This window comes from Chlamydotis macqueenii, chromosome 15, assembly GCF_036417535.1.
Source record: "Chlamydotis macqueenii isolate bChlMac1 chromosome 15, bChlMac1.mat, whole genome shotgun sequence".
Lineage (NCBI taxonomy): Eukaryota > Metazoa > Chordata > Aves > Otidiformes > Otididae > Chlamydotis > Chlamydotis macqueenii.
The window spans coordinates 7642059-7660986 of record NC_141570.1 but is presented as its reverse complement, the minus strand read 5'-3'; the positions used below and the strand labels follow the sequence as shown (position 1 = coordinate 7660986).

The 18928-nt window shown below is 42.7% G+C and overlaps 1 protein-coding gene across 1 annotated transcript in view; it reads left to right on the top strand.

Annotated features, from left to right (window-relative positions):
- NPTX2 (neuronal pentraxin 2) overlaps window positions 1–17820 on the top strand; it is a 91584-nt gene extending 73764 nt beyond the window's left edge. The window contains exon 5 of the mRNA XM_086759737.1: window positions 17316–17820. Coding sequence (XP_086615863.1) covers window positions 17316–17363 — 48 coding nt within the window. The 3' untranslated portion in view covers window positions 17364–17820. The remainder of the gene's footprint in view (window positions 1–17315) is intronic.
- The last annotated feature ends 1108 nt before the right edge of the window (window positions 17821–18928 follow it).

The window sequence follows — 18928 nt, the reverse complement described above, 5'->3', positions numbered from 1 at the left end:
GGTGGGAAGAACAGGGGGCTGGAAAATAGCTAGTTGTATGAGAGATATTGTATCTGGCAGAAAATTCTGGTAATTTCCCACTCTGATATACACTTACGAATAGATCTATCTTCTAGTTAACCAGCTCCGGACCACTTCTTGCTCTGTGCATAGGTAACATGTGGCTTAAATAAGAGGAAATAAAAGGAACAAATTAACCATAAAGTAACATTTATGTCCTCCCATCTTCCTAAATGGAAGGCTTTTCAGCTTTAGTAGGAAGATTAAATTGAGTGGCAAATGTTTAAACACTCCTTTCTGAAACAAGAGTCTTTAAAATCTGAGCAATGCATGAAAATTTTAAAGACAGGAAAAAGCATTTCAGTTCTGTTTCTGAAATCCAAATTACCCTGTGATTGTTCTGATTTTTGGAAGGAAAAAAACCCCAAACCTCAATAATATTGGTAGGATGTGTGTGTCCCTTGGTACCACTAAGCAAACCGAGAGATTTCACATTACATTCCATTAATTTGCATGGTTTGCAAATATTTCTGAAGTAGCCTGGTGATTAGATTTCCGATTACTGAATGACTGGTTCATTACAGGGCCCTTAAGAAATGCCTTACTGATAATAATACCTTAAATTAGTTGTTTATGTGAATGACAGAAACTATTGACAGAATATGGACACAGTCTAAATATTAACTGGGTATATATGGATAGGAATTTGTGTATGAGAACAAGACTTCCCCAGGCTTACTGCTTTTAAAAAGAGTTTTGTGCTTCTCATGTCACATTGATAACAGTGGCAGTCTCTTCCTTCTTCTCAGCAGGAATAGCTATCAAAGATGAAAGTATCTTTGTAGGCTGGCATGAACTGATTTCCTTAATTCTGTGCATGATAATATTTTAATTAGGCAATTCATTGTGGTGGTAACTAGCTTTTCAATTAACCATTCTTTAAAAGCTTTCTCACTTCCTCTAATTACATTACTTTAATTTCTTAGTGAAGGAATAAATCTTAACAGGCAGGAATTCATTCACCTGAGTTTTGAGGTGACAAAAAATCTGTAGAAAATCCAGAAAGCAACATGCAGTGAATGAAATATTAATGGCCACTCTGTTTCTTATGCAAGTTATTTGTGATTGGGAAAATGGGTCATGCACAGTGTGATGTGTGGAATTTCTAGTTGATGTTGCTCTTTAGAAGAGTGAAATATGAAACAATTCTTATAATTGAAAATACTGTGATGTCTGTTCCTTAGATCACCATCAAGTAACTTGCCAGTTCAGACCTTGAAGAACCACATTCATTCCTGATCAGTGGAATCAAACCTGATATGGAAAGAGTCAAAAAGTTTACCTGAAGATAATTTAATCATGTTTTTATTAAAATTTCATAGAAATTATGTAGGGGTTAATAAGTTAGTAAGAGATGCTACAGGTATTACTATGTTACGTATGTATTCAAGTGCTTGGAGCATCTATAGATGTTGTAGAGGACTAGAGGTGAATGAAACTGCTGAGACTCTGCAGTGACTGTTCCATCACAAATCTGTCAAACACTTAGGTGTTTTATATACTATTTAAGTACAGTTTTAACTGCCTCTTCTTCTGTTCTAGTTCTGTCAAAGTAAGTATTTTCGTTGTTTCTGCTTTCAGATATATGTAGTAGGCTAATTACTGTTTTGAAAAAAGGGACATTTCAGAGGAGATGAAATGAAGTATTCTTATCCCAATGGTTAGTGAACCTTTTAGTACTGAAGAAACTGCCCACTGATAAGAAAAATCTCATCAAGCAGATTCATAAGCAACTGACTATGGTTCAGCTTGTTCTTTACAAAATAAAACAGCTCTGTAGATATTCAGATAATTATTAGTTCATGGTTGTCCAAAGAGCCCGGGTCTAACTCCCACTGGCCATAACTAGAATCTAATTAATTCCTTAATTTTTTATTTTAACCTTTAGTTCTAGTACTTTTTTTTCTGAAATATATGAAATATAGCTTGTCTTTTTTTTCTGGGTTCTAATGGGAGAGTGGAGAACGCAAGGACCTGATAACAGGATACCCAAACTAGAGCTAGTTGGAAATGTTTTAGTGGAACAACTTTTCCTCTAAAATATATAGCTTGAGGGGTGGGGATGGGGATTAAATATTAATTAGAACATGTTGATATTTGACCAAGAAGTCTAATAAGGAAAAAACAGAATAAATATAAGTAATTTTAAAATTTTCTTGATTTCATGCATTTTATCCCAATTTGTATTTTAAATAATATAATATATACTTTGAACCTTTAATAATAGTAATCTTATTTTATAAATTTTTAACACTTTTGAAATATTTATAGCTGATAACATTATTTTATTAGAATGTTCATTCTGCAGGTAAATAAAAATTTTGACTTTATGTTCCAATTCAAAATAAAACAGATTTTGAAATGGTAGCTTTTCCTGCAGAAAGAAAATCTGCCTTTCTAAACAGATGTACATATGTCTTAATATAGTTTCAATATCACAAAGATTTTTCACTGCAATTGACACTAATTGGAGGGGACAGGTGGTGGTGGCAGTGGGGAGGAAATCTCTCCAGGATCATGTAGAATTGATAACGGGATACACAGAACTAGAGTTGGTTGAAAAATGCATAAATATCAGTTATATAAGAAATTGATTAGCTAAGATTAAAAAAAAAAGGGAGAAACTGCAATATAATGAAAACAAACAGGAATTAGAAAGATACTTTCTCTTCTGTATCTTCACAAAGAACCCCAAGAAGTGTAACTCTCAAACCCTAATGGTCTTCCCTGACTGCTACCAAGCACCTTCCAGCTAAGGAAACTCAACACAGTGCAAAAAACAGAGAGTACCGTGTGGGAGGCATTGGAGGAGCTTCACCACCTTGTTGGTTCTGGGTACGGGTGCTCATGACTGCATGGAAATGACTGATTCTCTCTTCATCTTGGAAGACAAATCTTTGGGTAGCACTAGAATAAATTCAGAGTTCAAGGTTAAAATAAATGCAGCGGGTCAGCAATCATTTCTTTAAATTCTTAGTAGATTTCCAAGGGTACAAAGTCCTGTGCTCAGCAAGGGAGAAAGCTCGAATACGGACCCTCTGCTCGGTGAGAGCCCGCCAAGAAGTCTGAGTTACTGTAGCGTACATCAACATAAGAGGGAGTCAGGTATGTCTGTAGCACATGTACTGTGGTAAAGTTTGTATACCATAGCTGAAGAAGTAAAGATATTTTTCCCAGTAAGATACACACTGTGAGAAAATAGTGGGAGAATAATTTTAAGAAGTCTAGATTAGTTCCATTTACTTTGGAGGTCCACTGGTTTTGCCAAAGAAGAATCTGAACTACTGAGCTCTGACTTGTAAACCAGTGGATTGATTCAACAGAAACAGAGTAGACGCTGATAAAAAACCATGGTAATTAACTTTCAAATGTTAATATTTATTACCACAAATCAGATCATGTTATCATTGGCATTTAACACTCGTAAAACAAGATATAATTGACAATTTTCACAATACTGAGGGGTTTTTTTCATACTATAAATGTTTGTCTCTAGAGAGCTTAAAAACGAACTAGATAAAAGATGTATGTAAAGTCATATGGGAAATTGAAACAAAAGTGCAGTGGCCTAGAAACCACAAATAAAGAATTGTTGTTTGATGCCCCATGGCTTGAAAAACAGCTGCTTTCTAAACATGAAACTCAGCTTTCCTTCCCATAATCACTGCCTTTCCTCCAGGCACTTGCTCGAAGTGAATCAGCTTGAGGATTAATACTTCTGGCACAATGCTTTTGACAAAGTGTGTGATGCCAGACTGAGTGAGCTTGAGCAATGCTGAGACAGGGATTTTACAGAGGAGTACCTTGGAACATCAGTGTTATCCACAGAAATACTTCAGACCCTTTGATAAATAGCTCTGAAAAAGAAGTGACATCTCTGCCTGAAATGGTGGAGAAGGCGGCAAAGAGAAAGGGTAAAACCAGTTTCCAACAGTGGATTCTCAGTGTTCCAGGTTTCTTCCAGTTTCAGTGATGCTGCTGAAGATTGGGCTTGGTGTATCTGCGGTTTGGAGCAAGAATAATGAAGTTGTATAGCCAGTTGCTGGTGGTGATCTGGAGTGATTTGGATTTGCTAGGGACAGCTTCCAGTTGTGATGTGCGCAGGTGGAGCAGATGCAGCCATTTAAAAGACTCTCAGAGCCTACATCTTGTCCCTGTCAGCTCTTTTGGGATGAGATGGGGCTAAACCCCATGGTGAAAGTTGTCTGTAGGAGCCTGGCTGTGGTAGGGAGAGACTTGCCCTTCCCTCAGGAACCTCTGCTGAAAAGGGCTACCCTGCAGCGAGCCCACGGTCAGAGCCCTTGATTTATTCGACTTTTCTTTGGCAGCTGGATCAGGACAGGGACTCAGGTGTAGGTAAGGCAGGATGGAGCCTGGTGCAGTGGCATACTGCAGTTATTTGTCACTGCTGTATATAACCTGCAGCACTGAAACAACATTATCGCTTACTTGCCCAGTGATTGCGTTGTTATAATGCTTCCTTTTTATGTACTGCAAATGAGGAAAAAGAGAATTGTGCAACAGGCTTTCCAAAGCAGAATTGACAGGCTGCCGTTCCTGCAGGCATACATCTCCCAGCGGCAGCTTCCTATTGCATATGGAAGGGACGATGATCTATCGGTGACTCACTGAATGCTTTTCACTTTATCACAGCAAACGATAAAAAAAAAAAAAAAGAAAAAAAAAAAAGAAAAAAATACAATTTCCATGGCCTTATAAATGTGATAGGTGCCTGTGATTAAAAATAAGGAGCTTAGTGTGTGAAGGGTAAGAGCACGGCAGCAGGAGCAGCAGGTTAGATGTTATTGCTGTTACTGAAATGGAGCACAGGGGTGACCACACTTTACAAGAGCTTTATTGCTTCACTCTACTAAAAATGAATCACATTTCTCTCTCTCAGCTCCTCATTTTTCCCCTCAAAAGACCGATAGGAAAAAAAAATGATAAAAAGCTCCAACATGAAAAAAGTTCAACTTTGCACGACAGTGCTGTGTACAGATGGATGATTCACCAGAATCCATCTCTGTGTTTTTAAGATAGCTTTTTGTTTGAATCGTAAACATGTCAGACTTTGTAGAGATTCTAAGTTCAGGCTTATGCTAATGCTTGCTTTCATCAGCTAAAACGTTATGGGATGACAAAGAAGGGATTCCTGCTGAAAGTGCTCCCCTTTGCTAGTTTGATGTGAAAATAGAGAAATATATATGAAGTCTCCATTTCTGTGCTGTCAGCAATTATTTCCGTGGAAGTTTATACTGGCTGCTTCAATGGCATCTAGAGGTACTTTTCAGTAGTTGATGCCGTCCTTTGCAGTACTGGAGGGGGTGGACTATACAATTTTCCAACTCTGAATCAGTTTTGTGACTGTCCAGTCTGCGTTAAGCAGCTTTTAACTTTTGTTGCCATTACAGTCTTGGGAGTTGTGGGCAGCAGAAGGCTCCAGCTATACGCTATTGAACAGGCTCAGGGCCTTGTGCCAGATAGCGCGGGGACTGAAGGCCATTATTTAGGGAGCTGTATCATAAAACTACTCGCAGATGTACAAAGGACAGGGCACCAGCCTGCAAGCAGCAAAGAAAAGTTGAGTTTATAGTACTGTTGTATGTGTGTATAAACTCTGTATCTCATTGTTCCTGCTTGCAACAAAATTGTAGGCGTCAATGTTCAGTCTGCAGCAGGGCAGCTTGCCAAAGCCAGGCCGTGCTGTCTGCCATAGGAACACTTTGGTTTCTGTGGTGCCTGGCATCTGACAGTCCTGAAGCATTTTGCAGTACAAATGTTAATTAAGCTTTACAACAGCTCTGTAAGGTAGGTAAACACCATTAACAGACGTTTCAGCTGAGGCAGAGGTCTGCCTCTCCTGTGGAAGGGTATCAGGGTGCGAGAGGGGTCTGTTGGGTGGGCAGCCCAGTGTCTGGGGCCAGGTTCGCTCTCAGGAGAGCCAGTCTTCAGTAGCTGCATGACCTTTTCTGCTAGCAAACTGGGACCTGCATCAGAGCTGGGACCTCTGTTATTATTACGGCCGGAAAACTAACGACGATAATAGAAATACTCCATAGACTGGAACAGCAAGATGGTCTGTCTGTCAGGGAGTTATTTTGGATTTCCCCCCAAAATGAGACTAGAATCTGGCTTTTGATATGCATAACAGCTCCCCTTGTTCCCACTTAACGTGAAGCTTTTACTCATTCCAGAAGTGCGACATACAAGGGCATACAAGTAGTGTTTGCCCGTATTCCCTTGGTGGCAGGGACAAACACTGAGATAAGCAGAAAAAGCCATCTTATAAATGCTTGGCTGAGAGGCTGGTGCAAACGCAAAAATTTTGGATTCTTTGATCACGGGGCAGTCTACTCGGCACCTGGCCTGAGGTCGGCTGATGGGAATTGCCTGTCTCCAAAAGGGAAACGGATACTTGCCCAGGAGCTGGCGGGACTTATAGAGAGAGCTTTAAACTAGATAGGAAGGGGGAAGGGGATAAAGCCAGGCCTGCTAGAGATCGGCCTGGGGAAGTGGTATTGGGATTAGGAGAGAGGCGAGGGGCTCAGCTGAGGTGCGTCTACACTAATGCATGCAGCATAGGGAACAAGCAAGAAGAGTTGGAAGCCATAGTGTGGCAGGCAAACCATGACCTAGTTGCCATAACAGAAACGTGGTGGGATTGCTCCCATGACTGGAGCGCTGCAATGGATGGCTACAAACTCTTCAGGAGGGACAGGCAAGGAAGGAGGGGTGGTGGTGTGGCTCTCTATGTTAGGGAATCCTTTTCTGCTACTGAGATTGTGACTGGGGATGATAACATTGAATCCCTATGGGTAACGATCAGAGGAAGGGCTGACAAGGCAGACATCCTGGTGGGCGTCTGTTATAGACCGCCAAACCAGGATGAAGAGACAGATGAGGTATTCTACAGGCAGCTGGCACGAGCTGCACGGTCGTCAGCCCTTGTCCTCATGGGGGACTTCAACTTCCCTGACATATGCTGGGAGTACAGCACAGCACAGAAGAAGCAGTCTAGGAGGTTTTTGGAGTGCATAGAGGATGCCTTCCTAATGCAGTTGGTCAGAGAGCCCACGAGAGGAACTGCCCCACTAGACCTGCTGTTCGCAAACAGGGAAGGTCTGGTGGGAGATGTGGAGGTTGGGGGCTGCCTTGGACAGAGTGACCATGAAATGATAAATTTCTCAATTCATGGTGGAGCTTGGAGGGGGAATAGTAAAACTGCTACCTTGGACTTCTGGAGGGCGGAATTTGAATTGTTCAAGAGACTAGTAGGGGGAGTCCCCTGGCATTCAGTCTTAGCGAACAAAGGGGTCCAAGAGAGCTGGTTGCTCTTCAAGAAGGGAGTCTTAAGGGCACAGGAGCAGGCGGTCCCCCTGAGCCGCAAAATGAGCCGGCGGGGAAGAAGACCGGCGTGGATGAATAGGGAGCTATTCTTGAGGCTCTGGGAGAAAAAGAGAATCTACCGCCTGTGGAAGGAGAGACGGGCAACTGAGAATGAATACAAGGAAGTCGTTAGGATGTGTAGAGGTGAAATCAGAAAGGCAAAAGCCCAGCTTGAATTTAACCTGGCCACTGGGGTGAAAAGGAATAAGAAACTCTTTTATAAATACATTAACAGTAAGAGGAGGACAAAGGAGAATATCCACTCTTTGCTGGATGAAGCTGGGAATGTGACCACTGAGGATAAGGAAAAGGCGGAGGTTCTGAATGCCTTCTTTATGTCTGTCTTTAAAGGTCAGACCAGTTATCCTCAGGGTACTCCTCTCTCTGACCTGGTAGTCTCGGCTGGGGAGCACACTAACCCCCCTGTGATTCTGGAAGAAACGGTCAGAGACTTACTACTCCAACTGGACTGCCACAAGTCCATGGGGCCGGATGAGATCCACCCAAGAGTGCTGAGGGAACTGGCGGAGGTGATAGCCGAGCCGCTTTCCATCATCTATCAGCGCTCCTTGTTGACTGGTGAGGTCCCGGAAGACTGGAGGATTGCCAACGTGACTCCCATTTACAAGAAAGGTTGTAAGGAGGATCCGGGGAACTACAGGCCTGTTGGCCTGACCTCGGTTACAGGGAAGGTTATGGAACAGATAGTCTTGAGGGAGATCATGCGGCATGTGCGGGATGGCCGGGGGATCAGGCCTAGCCAGCATGGGTTCATGAAGGGCAGGTCCTGTTTGACCAACCTGATCTCCTTTTATGATCAAGTGACCCATCTGCTGGATGAGGGAAAGGCTGTTGATGTGGTCTACCTAGACTTCAGCAAAGCCTTTGACACTGTCTCCCACGGTATTCTCCTGCAGAAGCTGGCAGCCCATGGCTTGGATGGGTACACTCTTGGCTGGGTAAGGAGCTGGCTGGAGGGCCGGGCTCAGAGAGTGGTGGTGAATGGAGTTAAATCCAGCTGGCTACCGGTCACAAGTGGTGTTCCCCAGGGGTCGGTGCTGGGGCCTGTCCTCTTCAATATCTTTATTGATGATCTGGATGAGGGCATTGAGTGCACCCTCAGTAAGTTCGCAGATGACACCAAATTGGCTGGGAGTGTGGATCTGCCTGGGGGTAGCGAGGCCCTCCAGAGGGATCTGGACAGGCTGGAGAGCTGGGCTGAAGCCAACGGGATGAGGTTCAACAAGACCAAATGCCGAGTCCTGCACTTCGGCCACAACAACCCCAGGCAGCGCTATAGGCTTGGGGCGGAGTGGCTGGAGGACTGTGTGGAGGAAACGGACCTGGGGGTACTGATTGATGCTGGCTGAGCATGAGCCGACAGTGTGCCTGGGTGGCCAAGAAGGCCAACGGCATCCTGGCTTGCATCAAAAACAGTGTTACTAGCAGGAACAGGGAGGTAATTGTCCCCCTGTACTCGGCACTGGTGAGGCCGCACCTCGAGTACTGTGTTCAGTTTTGGGCCCCTCACTGCAAGAAAGACATTGAGGCCCTGGAACGCGTTCAGAGGAGGGCTACGAAGCTGGTGAGGGGTCTGGAGCACAGGCCTTATGAGGAGCCGCTGAGGGAGCTGGGATTGTTCAGTCTGGAGAAGAGGAGGCTCAGGGGAGACCTTATAGCTCTCTATAACTTCCTGAAGGGAGGTTGTAGTGAGCTAGGGGTCAGCCTTTTCTCTCGTGTAGACAGTGATAGAACTAGAGGCAATGGTTTCAAGCTGCGCCAGGGGAGATTCAGGCTGGACGTTAGGAAATATTACTTCTCGGAAAGGGTAGTCAGGCACTGGAATGCACTGCCCAGGGAGGTGGTGGAGTCACCGACCATGGGGGTGTTCAAGAAACGTTTGGATGTTGTGTTGAGGGATATGATTTAGCTGAGAAGTATTGGTGATGGTTGGACTGGATGATCTTTTAGGTCTTTTCCAATCTTGATAATTCTGTGATTCTGTGACCTTGTACCTCAGCTGCGGCAATGCCACGTTGTGCGGGCTGCTCTCTGCAAAGCTTGTGGAGCAGCAGCCTCGTGCCCTCTGGTCTGGCATGAGCCTTCACTTCATTCACACACTAGTGAATTGTTAGCAGTCTGTGTGCAGCTTGTCAGCCCTTCATGTTCTCCCTTCCACGCTCTCAGTTTCCTAGCAAGAGAAAAAAATGCTTCTGGCTTGTAGCTGAAACCCTTTGCTGTCACACGTCCTTGTCCAGAGCTTCTCCTCCTAAGGGTGAATTCTCTGTCCGACAGCTCGCCTCCAAGCTGCAATCTGCCATCCAAGGGTTATGCTGGGCTTTATTCAAACCCGTCTGAGTCTTACGGGTAAACACTGCAGGATCTCTTTGCAAGAGGGTGGGAGGGAGGAGGAGGTAGACAACGTGCCCTACTTAGGAAATGCCTAAAACCTGGCCCACTGTGTTGCTTTGTCAGACACTGCATGCTGCAGAACTGATTAAATAAAAATGTAACATGTTGGGGCGAGAAATTGCCCAGTTCAATGTTAACATTGCGTAAACACTCTCCAACTGACTAAATTTTAGCAGATCCAAAAGTTGCCAGAAGCGTTTTAATGCTTTCCCCTTCTGCCAAAGCTAAAATGGCAACTCCAGCTACATGGCTGTCTCCCTGGGACTCATTAGCATGGCGCTGCCGTCGTTTCTGCTGGCGGTAGGCAGCCACGGGGGAAAGTGTCACACGTGCGGCAACCTTCACGCAGGAGCGAAGCTATGAGGCAAAGCTGCAGTGGAGGAGAAGGATCATGCTTAATAATATGCAAATCAATGTAGCATCTCACAAAGATTTGATTTGCATTTTGAGGCAGCTGCTAAAAATGTTGTTTTAACCCCTCTTGGGAGCATAAATATATCCAGTAGACACAGACGAGATAGAGTGTGATTACATTTTCTGATAACTTTAATTTTACAAGGTAGCACATTTGAAAGCTGCCACGTCTTTCATCCTTGGGCTGAGTTTGCTGGGGAGGTGCCCATGTAAGGGTAATTGTATCAGTGTTAATACAGCAGAACCCTGCCAACTCGTGCAAAAAATTGCACTAAGAAATGCCCTGCAGATTTGTCAGGACATGAAAAAGTTTTGCTATAAATAATGAAATGTGAAATATAATTTTCAATGCACAAAGGACATGCTTTCTCCTTGCTTTTTATTGTTTCATCACAGGCAGCCGAAGACTCCGTGGTGCTGCCTGGGCTCGATCATTACACCATCGGGCTGTGCATCCTCTTTGCTGAATCAAGTGCTTATGTGCTAACCTGAGAAACTCAGTCAAGCCTAGTTGTTTTCCCATTTGTAAGGGCAAATGATTTGAGTCCGTTACCTTCCTGTAACCAATTCCACACGTTGTTAAGTTTGTGTAATTCAGGTGGTTTTTTATTGCCTGTATCTTGCAGAAGGCAGGACTAGGCTTAGTGCAGTTGCTTCGATGTGACACAGAGCAGGTGAGAAGCAGAGAAGTGCTTCAGGAGGCAGAGACCTACATGAAGGCTGAAGCCCCAGTGCCAGGAAACAAATACCTGAGCAGCACGCTGCTGTGCTAGCACTTGGGGAAGTGGTGTTTGTGTCCTTCTTTGCTAAGTTATTGTTCAGGAGAGAGCAAACTGGTATTTCTGTGTCTTGGATCCATTTTGTTTTGTTTTCCTGTATTTAAATCATCTGTCTCTAGCTGCTTTCTTGGGTTGAGTTTGACAGAGATGCACAAATGGACTCATGGCTTATCATCTTCTGAAGAACATCTGTAATTCTCCTCCCCTTAGTTTTTAGTTTGGGCATTTGCCATAGCAACGCCACTGTAATGGGCCAGGATTCCAAGCTCTGCAAACACAAAACCAGAAAGCAAACTTGGGCTCGGGGAGTTTCCAGTCTTTATTTTATTTAGAGACACGTGGCTGATTGCAGGTACAAAAGTTTTGATAGATTTCTTCGTACTTCACTACTGCCTTGACAAAATCCTCCTAACTGTTAAAATGAGGCTCTGTTGAATCAGAAAAGGGTTGCCTGAAGGCTTTGCTGTACTCGGGCAACCTTTATGGCAGCAGCCCAGCAGCACCGTTCATTTTAGCCCTGCAGGGCTTGTCTCCTGCTCCTCCGCCCAGGCAGGGCTGCGGGGAGCAGTTGTGCGGGCGATGTGCCCGGCTGCGGGGTTTGTGCCGCGCTCTGACTGACACCTGGTGCCTTCGGTGCTTCTCCATCACACGAGGGAGGGAGATTCTGTCACCCTGAGACAATCTACTGCTTCCCCGGTGTTTGCTCACACATTTAATCATTCTCTATATTACATCTTGCAGGACACTGTTTTGAATTTGCCTGCTGTCATCCAGATTAAGGAACACTTTATTAACTGTTCCCCTTCTGCCTTTCCCTCTCCTTCTCAGAGATCTCTACACATTGTAAACCAGGCAGCTCTTGGGCTTTTTTGAGCTCTTTGCCTTACAAAACCAGGCATGTTCTCCGATCCTGTAAGAAATTCTGTTGTTTTGTAGCTTTCCTGGTTTTCAACGTTATTTTTAGAAATTGGTGTACCAGGGGATTATAGAATATTTCATCATCAGTCTCACAAATGCAGCAAATGGAAGTAAATTTACCTTCCAATTTGTTATTTACTTGTTTCTACATTTAAGTATCATTTTCTAGGTTATAGTCCCTTATTCTGTAACTGTGCCTAGGTACACTTTTTGTTCCTAGATATGTAACCACAAATTTAGCTTTAAATGAACCTGGTGAAAATGAATGGATTTCCCTTAGGTATCAAGTTTTATTAAAAATTAAAAAGATTTCACCTAACTCTGCTCCAGCTCCTCTGTGCAGGCTCTCCTTAACTGCCTTAAAATGTTTATTCCTAGATCTTTAACATTCTCTTTAGTTAGTCAAGGATTGGAAGACATTTAATTTTCCTACTGCCCTTTTCATATATGAAATATAAAGAGATACTGAACAATTTTACCTCTTCTGTATTATTGTTAAAATCTTTGCCAGCTGTATAGCTGCTGTGCTGCTGAGGTTCTTTTTCTCTGTTTAAACTCTTTGTCCTCAGCCAAGCCTGCAATGGCTTTTTCTCTGTCCTCTTTAGCTTTCCTAATAAATATTTCATCTTTTCTAATTTTTGTTTACAGTAATTCCTATTGATTTCCTCCTTTTCAGTCATTTTATATTGGCTTTTTGTTCCTAATTGCCTCCTCCACTTTGCACCAAATGAGAATGTGATTTTAGCCAAACTTGTTCTTTTTTTTTTTTTTTTTAAATCGTGGTATTGTGGCTCTTGGCTGTCTCATTAATTTTTCCCCAAGAATTCCCAATTCTCATCCTGTCTACTTTTTATTTTCAGTCAGTTTTTGGGAATTTTATATTCCTGAGTTGTTGGGCAACAGTACTTTTGAAGCCTCAGGTATAAAATTGTGTCACATTTAGTCTTCTGCTTTCTGTTCATCGTTATTTTTTAATATTGGTTTTTTTATTATGTTTTGCATAGTATGATATAAAACTGCAATATCTGGATAAGCAACTGTCTTACCAATGTGTCTGAACAGAACTTGGAAAATCATGTCCTGTATCTGTGTGGTCCAGAGTCTTTGCAGGGACTATTTTCTGTTGTATCTAATGTATCAATTAGTGCAGTATAGTTGAACTCTAAGCAATTTGTTCTCAACTTGTGGCTTCCATTTCAACCCTGAAGAAGTACCTATGTTGTTCAGGCTGTATCTGTGTTTTTTTTTTTCTACGTACATTAGTTGGCATAATAAAGGATATTCCTCCTCCTACAAACCTTGCTGGCATCCTTAGATTCCTACAGCTACACTGTTGGAAAATAGGATTGGGTTATAATCCTTTTTAGGAGACTACACTAAACATGGTTTCCTGACAGTAGGAAAATACTTCTGCAATAATAGTTTCGTATGTGGAAGAGACTATCACAGGGATAAAACTTCTTCTTTAGGGTACTGAGTTATGAGACCTGTTGCTGTGAGATGCTGAGAGCTGGCATAAAACCAGCATCTGCTCCTAGATCTGCATCCAAAGCCACTGTGGCACCAATTGTTATGAAATAATTTGCTCCTACTGTGGCAGCAATTTTAGGTAGTATTTGGCAGCTCAAGCTGCCAGAATGATCTTATTGCATGGGTGTCCAGCGAGCTATGCAACAAGCTGTAAAGCTAAAAATTCACTATTTTGCAAGAATATGGCAGTTTGAGTTTGCATTCCTAATCAGTTACTTACTGAGTCACTTTGCCTTGTCATGGCTCTGAATCACTGACAATTGATGGAAACTTTTTTTTTTTTTTAAATGCAACAGATGTCAGATCTTGCACAGGGTCCTGGTGAGTGATCCTGGACTCCAAGTGACTGACTGAGAAGGTTCTTCAAGTCAAACTGATCTACACAGAGACAACCTCACTTCCTCCATACTGCACCCGGCCATGGACCGTAAAAGGATGCTGTAGTGGCTGACCGTGGTCAGATAGAACACAACAATCATAATTTCCTAGAGCAGCCCCCAGAAGTAGCTCTCTTGAGCATCTTCTCTGGGATTTGAGAGGGCACCATGATTTTTCATGTCACAGAGGACATCTGGTACATCTGGTAGCTCCTGAGATGTGAGCAAGGTCATCGTGCTGCATTGCATGAGGTATAAGCCTACCCACAGGGTATCCTGAAGCACAAACAATCTGTATCTGCGAGGCTGACACCAACCAGCTCAGGCTTACAGAGCATTCACAATGTGGTTTTAAATGCCTGGGAGAGCTTTTGCTTCCACAGAAAATTTATTGGAGCCCCAGACTTAATGAGTGTCCCTGATTAAGGTCTGCTGCCACTGAGCTGCTCTTCTCCCCCTTTCCTACTGCGCAGCCATAGCTGGAAAGGCAGAATCTGGCCCTACTTGTCTGTGCTGATATTGTCTTCTACTTGGCATTGGTGCAATATCTCTTGCTGCTTTCTTCTCTCTCTCCAAACGCGTGTCCCTAGATATCTAAACACATCCTACCAAAAGCGCTCAGCGAGCAAGGAGCAGATTGACTGCAAGCCCTTCTGATGCTGAATTCAGCTGACAATCAGCTCCTAATGCCAGCAGCTATTCCTGTTTTGTATCCTCTTCCTTCAGTCTGACGTCGACAAGGTCAAGTTTAGCAACTTCAAACAAATGTTACTTTCTCATTAACAGACAGCCTGTTGGGTGGCAACTCCTGTTTCATATATGCCAGTTGCCATTTTAATCAGCTCTCTCTTCTGTAAGCTTCATTTTTTGAATAGCTGGTAATGCCAGAGTGGTGAATGGTGTAAGAACCAGCAGGTCTCTCTGCACATGTTGTTTAGCTCTTCGTATTTTTTATAGCAATTAGTATTTGAATCCCATTTTCCCAGTGACCCTGACTGTTCCCTGCTCTTTGAGGAGGAAGGGATGATGTTGCAGCTGGTCCACAGGGCTGTGCCGTTAAAGGGAAACTTCTTCCATGTGGAGGAGCCCTGATTCCAAATCCTGTAAATCCTGTTTTTGTGTACTGCACCTTCAGCATCCTCCACTAATCCTCCATTGCCTAAAAGCCACTGAAGTTTGCCGGGGACTCTAACTCAGCTAAGTATCTTAAAGTTGTGTATCCTGCACAGTAAGGAAAATGAACTCCTTGGTGTATTGGTTTTGGATAATAGGCTGAAGTAAGAGCCCTGCTTTATTGTGACTTGAATGTTGGCTTTTCTCATCTAATTGTCACTGTAATCTCTAACCTAGTGCTGCAAGCATGGATTCCAATACGCACTGATAGCAATTATGTGAGTGAATGAATCAAAAAAAAATATATATATATAAAAGATATATAAATGTGGTGATTTAAAATTGTATTGTGAAGATGCATATGGAGACTTACAGCTTGAATCAAATCCCTTTTGAATCATTGGGAATCCTTCCACTGCTGTCAGTAGCCTTTGGCTTGGCTTCTTAACGATTTGTCTTCATTACTGAAAGTTATAGAGAGTATGTCTTCCTATGAACGGTTCAGAGCTGTCAAGTCCTGGTGGATGCTCTGTCTGAGTGATGGTACTGAAAGTTAATGTCTGCCAGTGATGCAGTACGGTGCGTGAGATTGTTCTTTCAGTCTTGCTGAGGGGCAGTCAGGGGTGAATGAGGGTGGAATGCCTTTCCACAGATTGGAAAGAGGATCTCCAGAAGAGCGTTCTTGTTCAGTATGCTTTGGGATTGATACCCAGCATCAGCTACAATGAAATGGCCTCTCATTAACGCTAATGACACTTAGCTCTTACTTTTCATATTCGATAATGAATATAGTTATGTACTGGAAAGCCCTCTCTCCCTTTTTCCGCTGTGACAGCATTAGATTGCTGTGATTTATACTCTTCATATAGGCAGTAATATGATTATTCAGTTAATCTATTATTCATTTCACTCATAATCTATTCTTTTCACATTCTTATTCTGTGAGTCAATTTATCTCTCTGCTATTTTAATAGAGTAGCATTTTAAATTGTGAGAACACTGCATTAAACATGTATAAGATTTAATCTAATTTAAAATGCTTTCTTCTAGCAGGATATGCCTAATAAGCATAAAAACAATAATGTTCAAAATGCTATGGCATATTAACATGACACATTGCAAAGGGTGCATTTTTCAAATAAAGCTAAGCACTAATTAATGAATATGTAAAAAACTTCCTTATTGCTTATCCTGAAACTGTATGATTGACGTGGAAAAAGATCTTTTGACAGGATAGTATTGCATACAAGATGCCTTGAAGTTTACAAATACTATTTCTTGCTGTCTAGTGTGATATCTTTAAAGTAACACAAAATCAGTGATATCTCACTGGATTACTGTTATACGGACACTGAAGTGCTTGTGAATAATTAATCTGCACTTGCTTTAGTGCTGGATGTGTGTGTGACCCACGGGTTGGAATGGATTTCAGGCTTACTATCTGCATTTTTCTGCAGAGATCATCAGCCTGTTCCAGCCTGCGGCGGCACAGCCTGGCTGTTGCGTCTTACGTTTGTAGTTTTAGAGACTTGCTGGAGTTTAATTATCTGGGGAAAAATTATTTTTGCTAATAATTTGTTTGAGAGAAAAATGAAGTTTTGGTTTGACTGAAAACTTGTTTGAAACAATTTCAGCCTTCTACCTGTTGCCTGAGAACTGAGTAATTTTGATGTGGTTTTGTGTGAAATGTTTTTGTTTCCTGCTTTGAAAGAATGCTTCCTTTTAGAAAGTTAGGTTAACGCGCTCTTGTGAAAATATAAAACCTGCACAGATGCAAAAAGAGTATTTTATTATGAATTGCACAAATACTTAGTCTAACTAAAATGAAATTGCCTATTTTCTGATTTGTTGACTGTTTCCATGACGTTTTCATGTCAGTTTTTGACCGTGCAAGCAGCCCCGCTGTCAGGAGACAGAAAACAGTAAACCCCTGATCCTACAGAGAGCTATGCACAAACTTAGGGTTTATGATGGCTGAGCCGGCTGCCGTACAGCCCATGGGAGCCTGGTTTTCCCTTCAGTACAGAGCAAGGCGGAGGGTAGGAAGGCAGCAAAGCCCAGGCCCATAAGACGAGGCTGGGCTGTGGCCGGGATGAGCCCCCGCTGTGCAGATTTGGAAGCCTTCTCGGCTCTGACACTTTACACAAAGCCAGTGGAAGCTGCTTTGTAATACCCAATGGGAAAACTCATATAATTAAGCACGTCTCCGCAGTTCCTGAGTCTGCTTTTTATATCTCCTATTCATTATCATTGTATCAATTTAATTACAGATTTTCAGCAGAGGCTGACATGCAACAGGAGGTCTAATTGTGCTTTCGGTTTCCAGGATTGCTCATTCCCAGCAGGTAACTCCAGGCGCATATGGTGGAATTAGCCATTTGCTCGCACTGCTGACCTTCTCCATGTGCACGTTCCTGGCGACGGCGAGCTGCTGCGCTCCCACACTTTCAGAAGGGTGAGTCTGAAGTGATGAAAAAGGAGAGTTGGACAGTGAGATGAAGATCACTGAGACAGCTTGCTGTAAGCTGTGCCTGAAATGATGTAGAGAAATGACTAATGCTGCAAGTTCCAGAATACAAACTCCTGTGATACCAGGAGTGCTTAGAAGAAATACTTTCTGACAACAGGTCAGAAGGGTATTGGTTCTGAGCGCGGCTTGCATTCAGCAGTGTTTTTTCCTTAAGCATGTTTAAGTTCTTGCTAAGGTCAGAGCTTTGCTGAATATTTCTGTTTATTATTTGTATCTTGCTAGTTGCTAGGTACTCCAGTTGTAGTCCAGGATCTATTGTGCTGGTGGTGTTTGAACGTAAGAGAAAAATGAGAGTGCTTTGTATTTGAGGAATGTATTAGGAGTGTACTTAACTCTGTGTATTTCTGCCCTGAAACTCTCATGAAGTAAACTTTTACGGGAAAAAACTTTTCTGAGTGTTACAAAACCAATATTTGAGAACGAGTGTGCATGTATGGCATGTTTTTAAACTGAGGAGGTGCAACTCCCCTTTGTAGTTCTTTGTCCCAGGAGGAGCTTACAGAAACTGTATTACAGGGGTTCAAGAAACGCAGACTTAGATGCTGGGACTTCAGTGATGATTCTTGGTGTGCTCGAGAGGCAGATCAGTAAACTATGGACATTCTTGCAGACATGCAAAGTTAAAGCAATCACCACTTTCAAAACTGGGAAGGAATTTTTCCTGTGTATTCCGCAAGAATTGTTAGATGCTGCAGATCCTCCTACTGCCCACACCACTGTTCTCTAACCCTGCAATCCCAGTGAACTTAGGAAGAAAAACATTGGGTAGATAGTTCAGGTTCCTGTGGCTGCAGATGAATGGCATAACTGGATCTCAATCCTGCTGCTGCCAGGACTGTGTTTCTATTTGCAGTCACATCTGCGCCTTTGCAGCACTAGAAAACAAGGTGAGTGGCAGATCTCCTCCACCTTGTGCTCTGCTTAGCAGTGTGCCCCAAAACCTGCCCAGGAGCTCCCAGCAGTGAAAAATGCTATTATTTTATTACGTTGCTTAGTTTTACAAAATATTGCCCCGTAGGTGACACTCTTCACACAATTAAAAGAGCTGGCTTTGATTGAAAAGCTTTTCCTGTTTAGGATCCTGGATGCCTCAGCACTGACATATCTCAAGTTGACAATTGGCGTCATTGACTGTTTGGGAAGCTTAGGCCCTGGGCACACAAAGATGCAGCACTTTTTTTTTTTTTTTTTTAACTTCCCCTTGTCTACCTCTCCTTGCATCCATCCATCTTAATAGAGATGTTATTTCTAGCCCTTATTGTTTTGTTTCTGCTTTCAGCAAATAACAAGAGAAAGGTCTGTGACAATTTCGGGAGTCTTTATAGAAAAAGGTTATTGATGGCTGCTGCTTCTTCTATGGGCGTTTGGAAAAATCCTTGAAATGATGTTTGGTGGCTTGGTGAAATGAA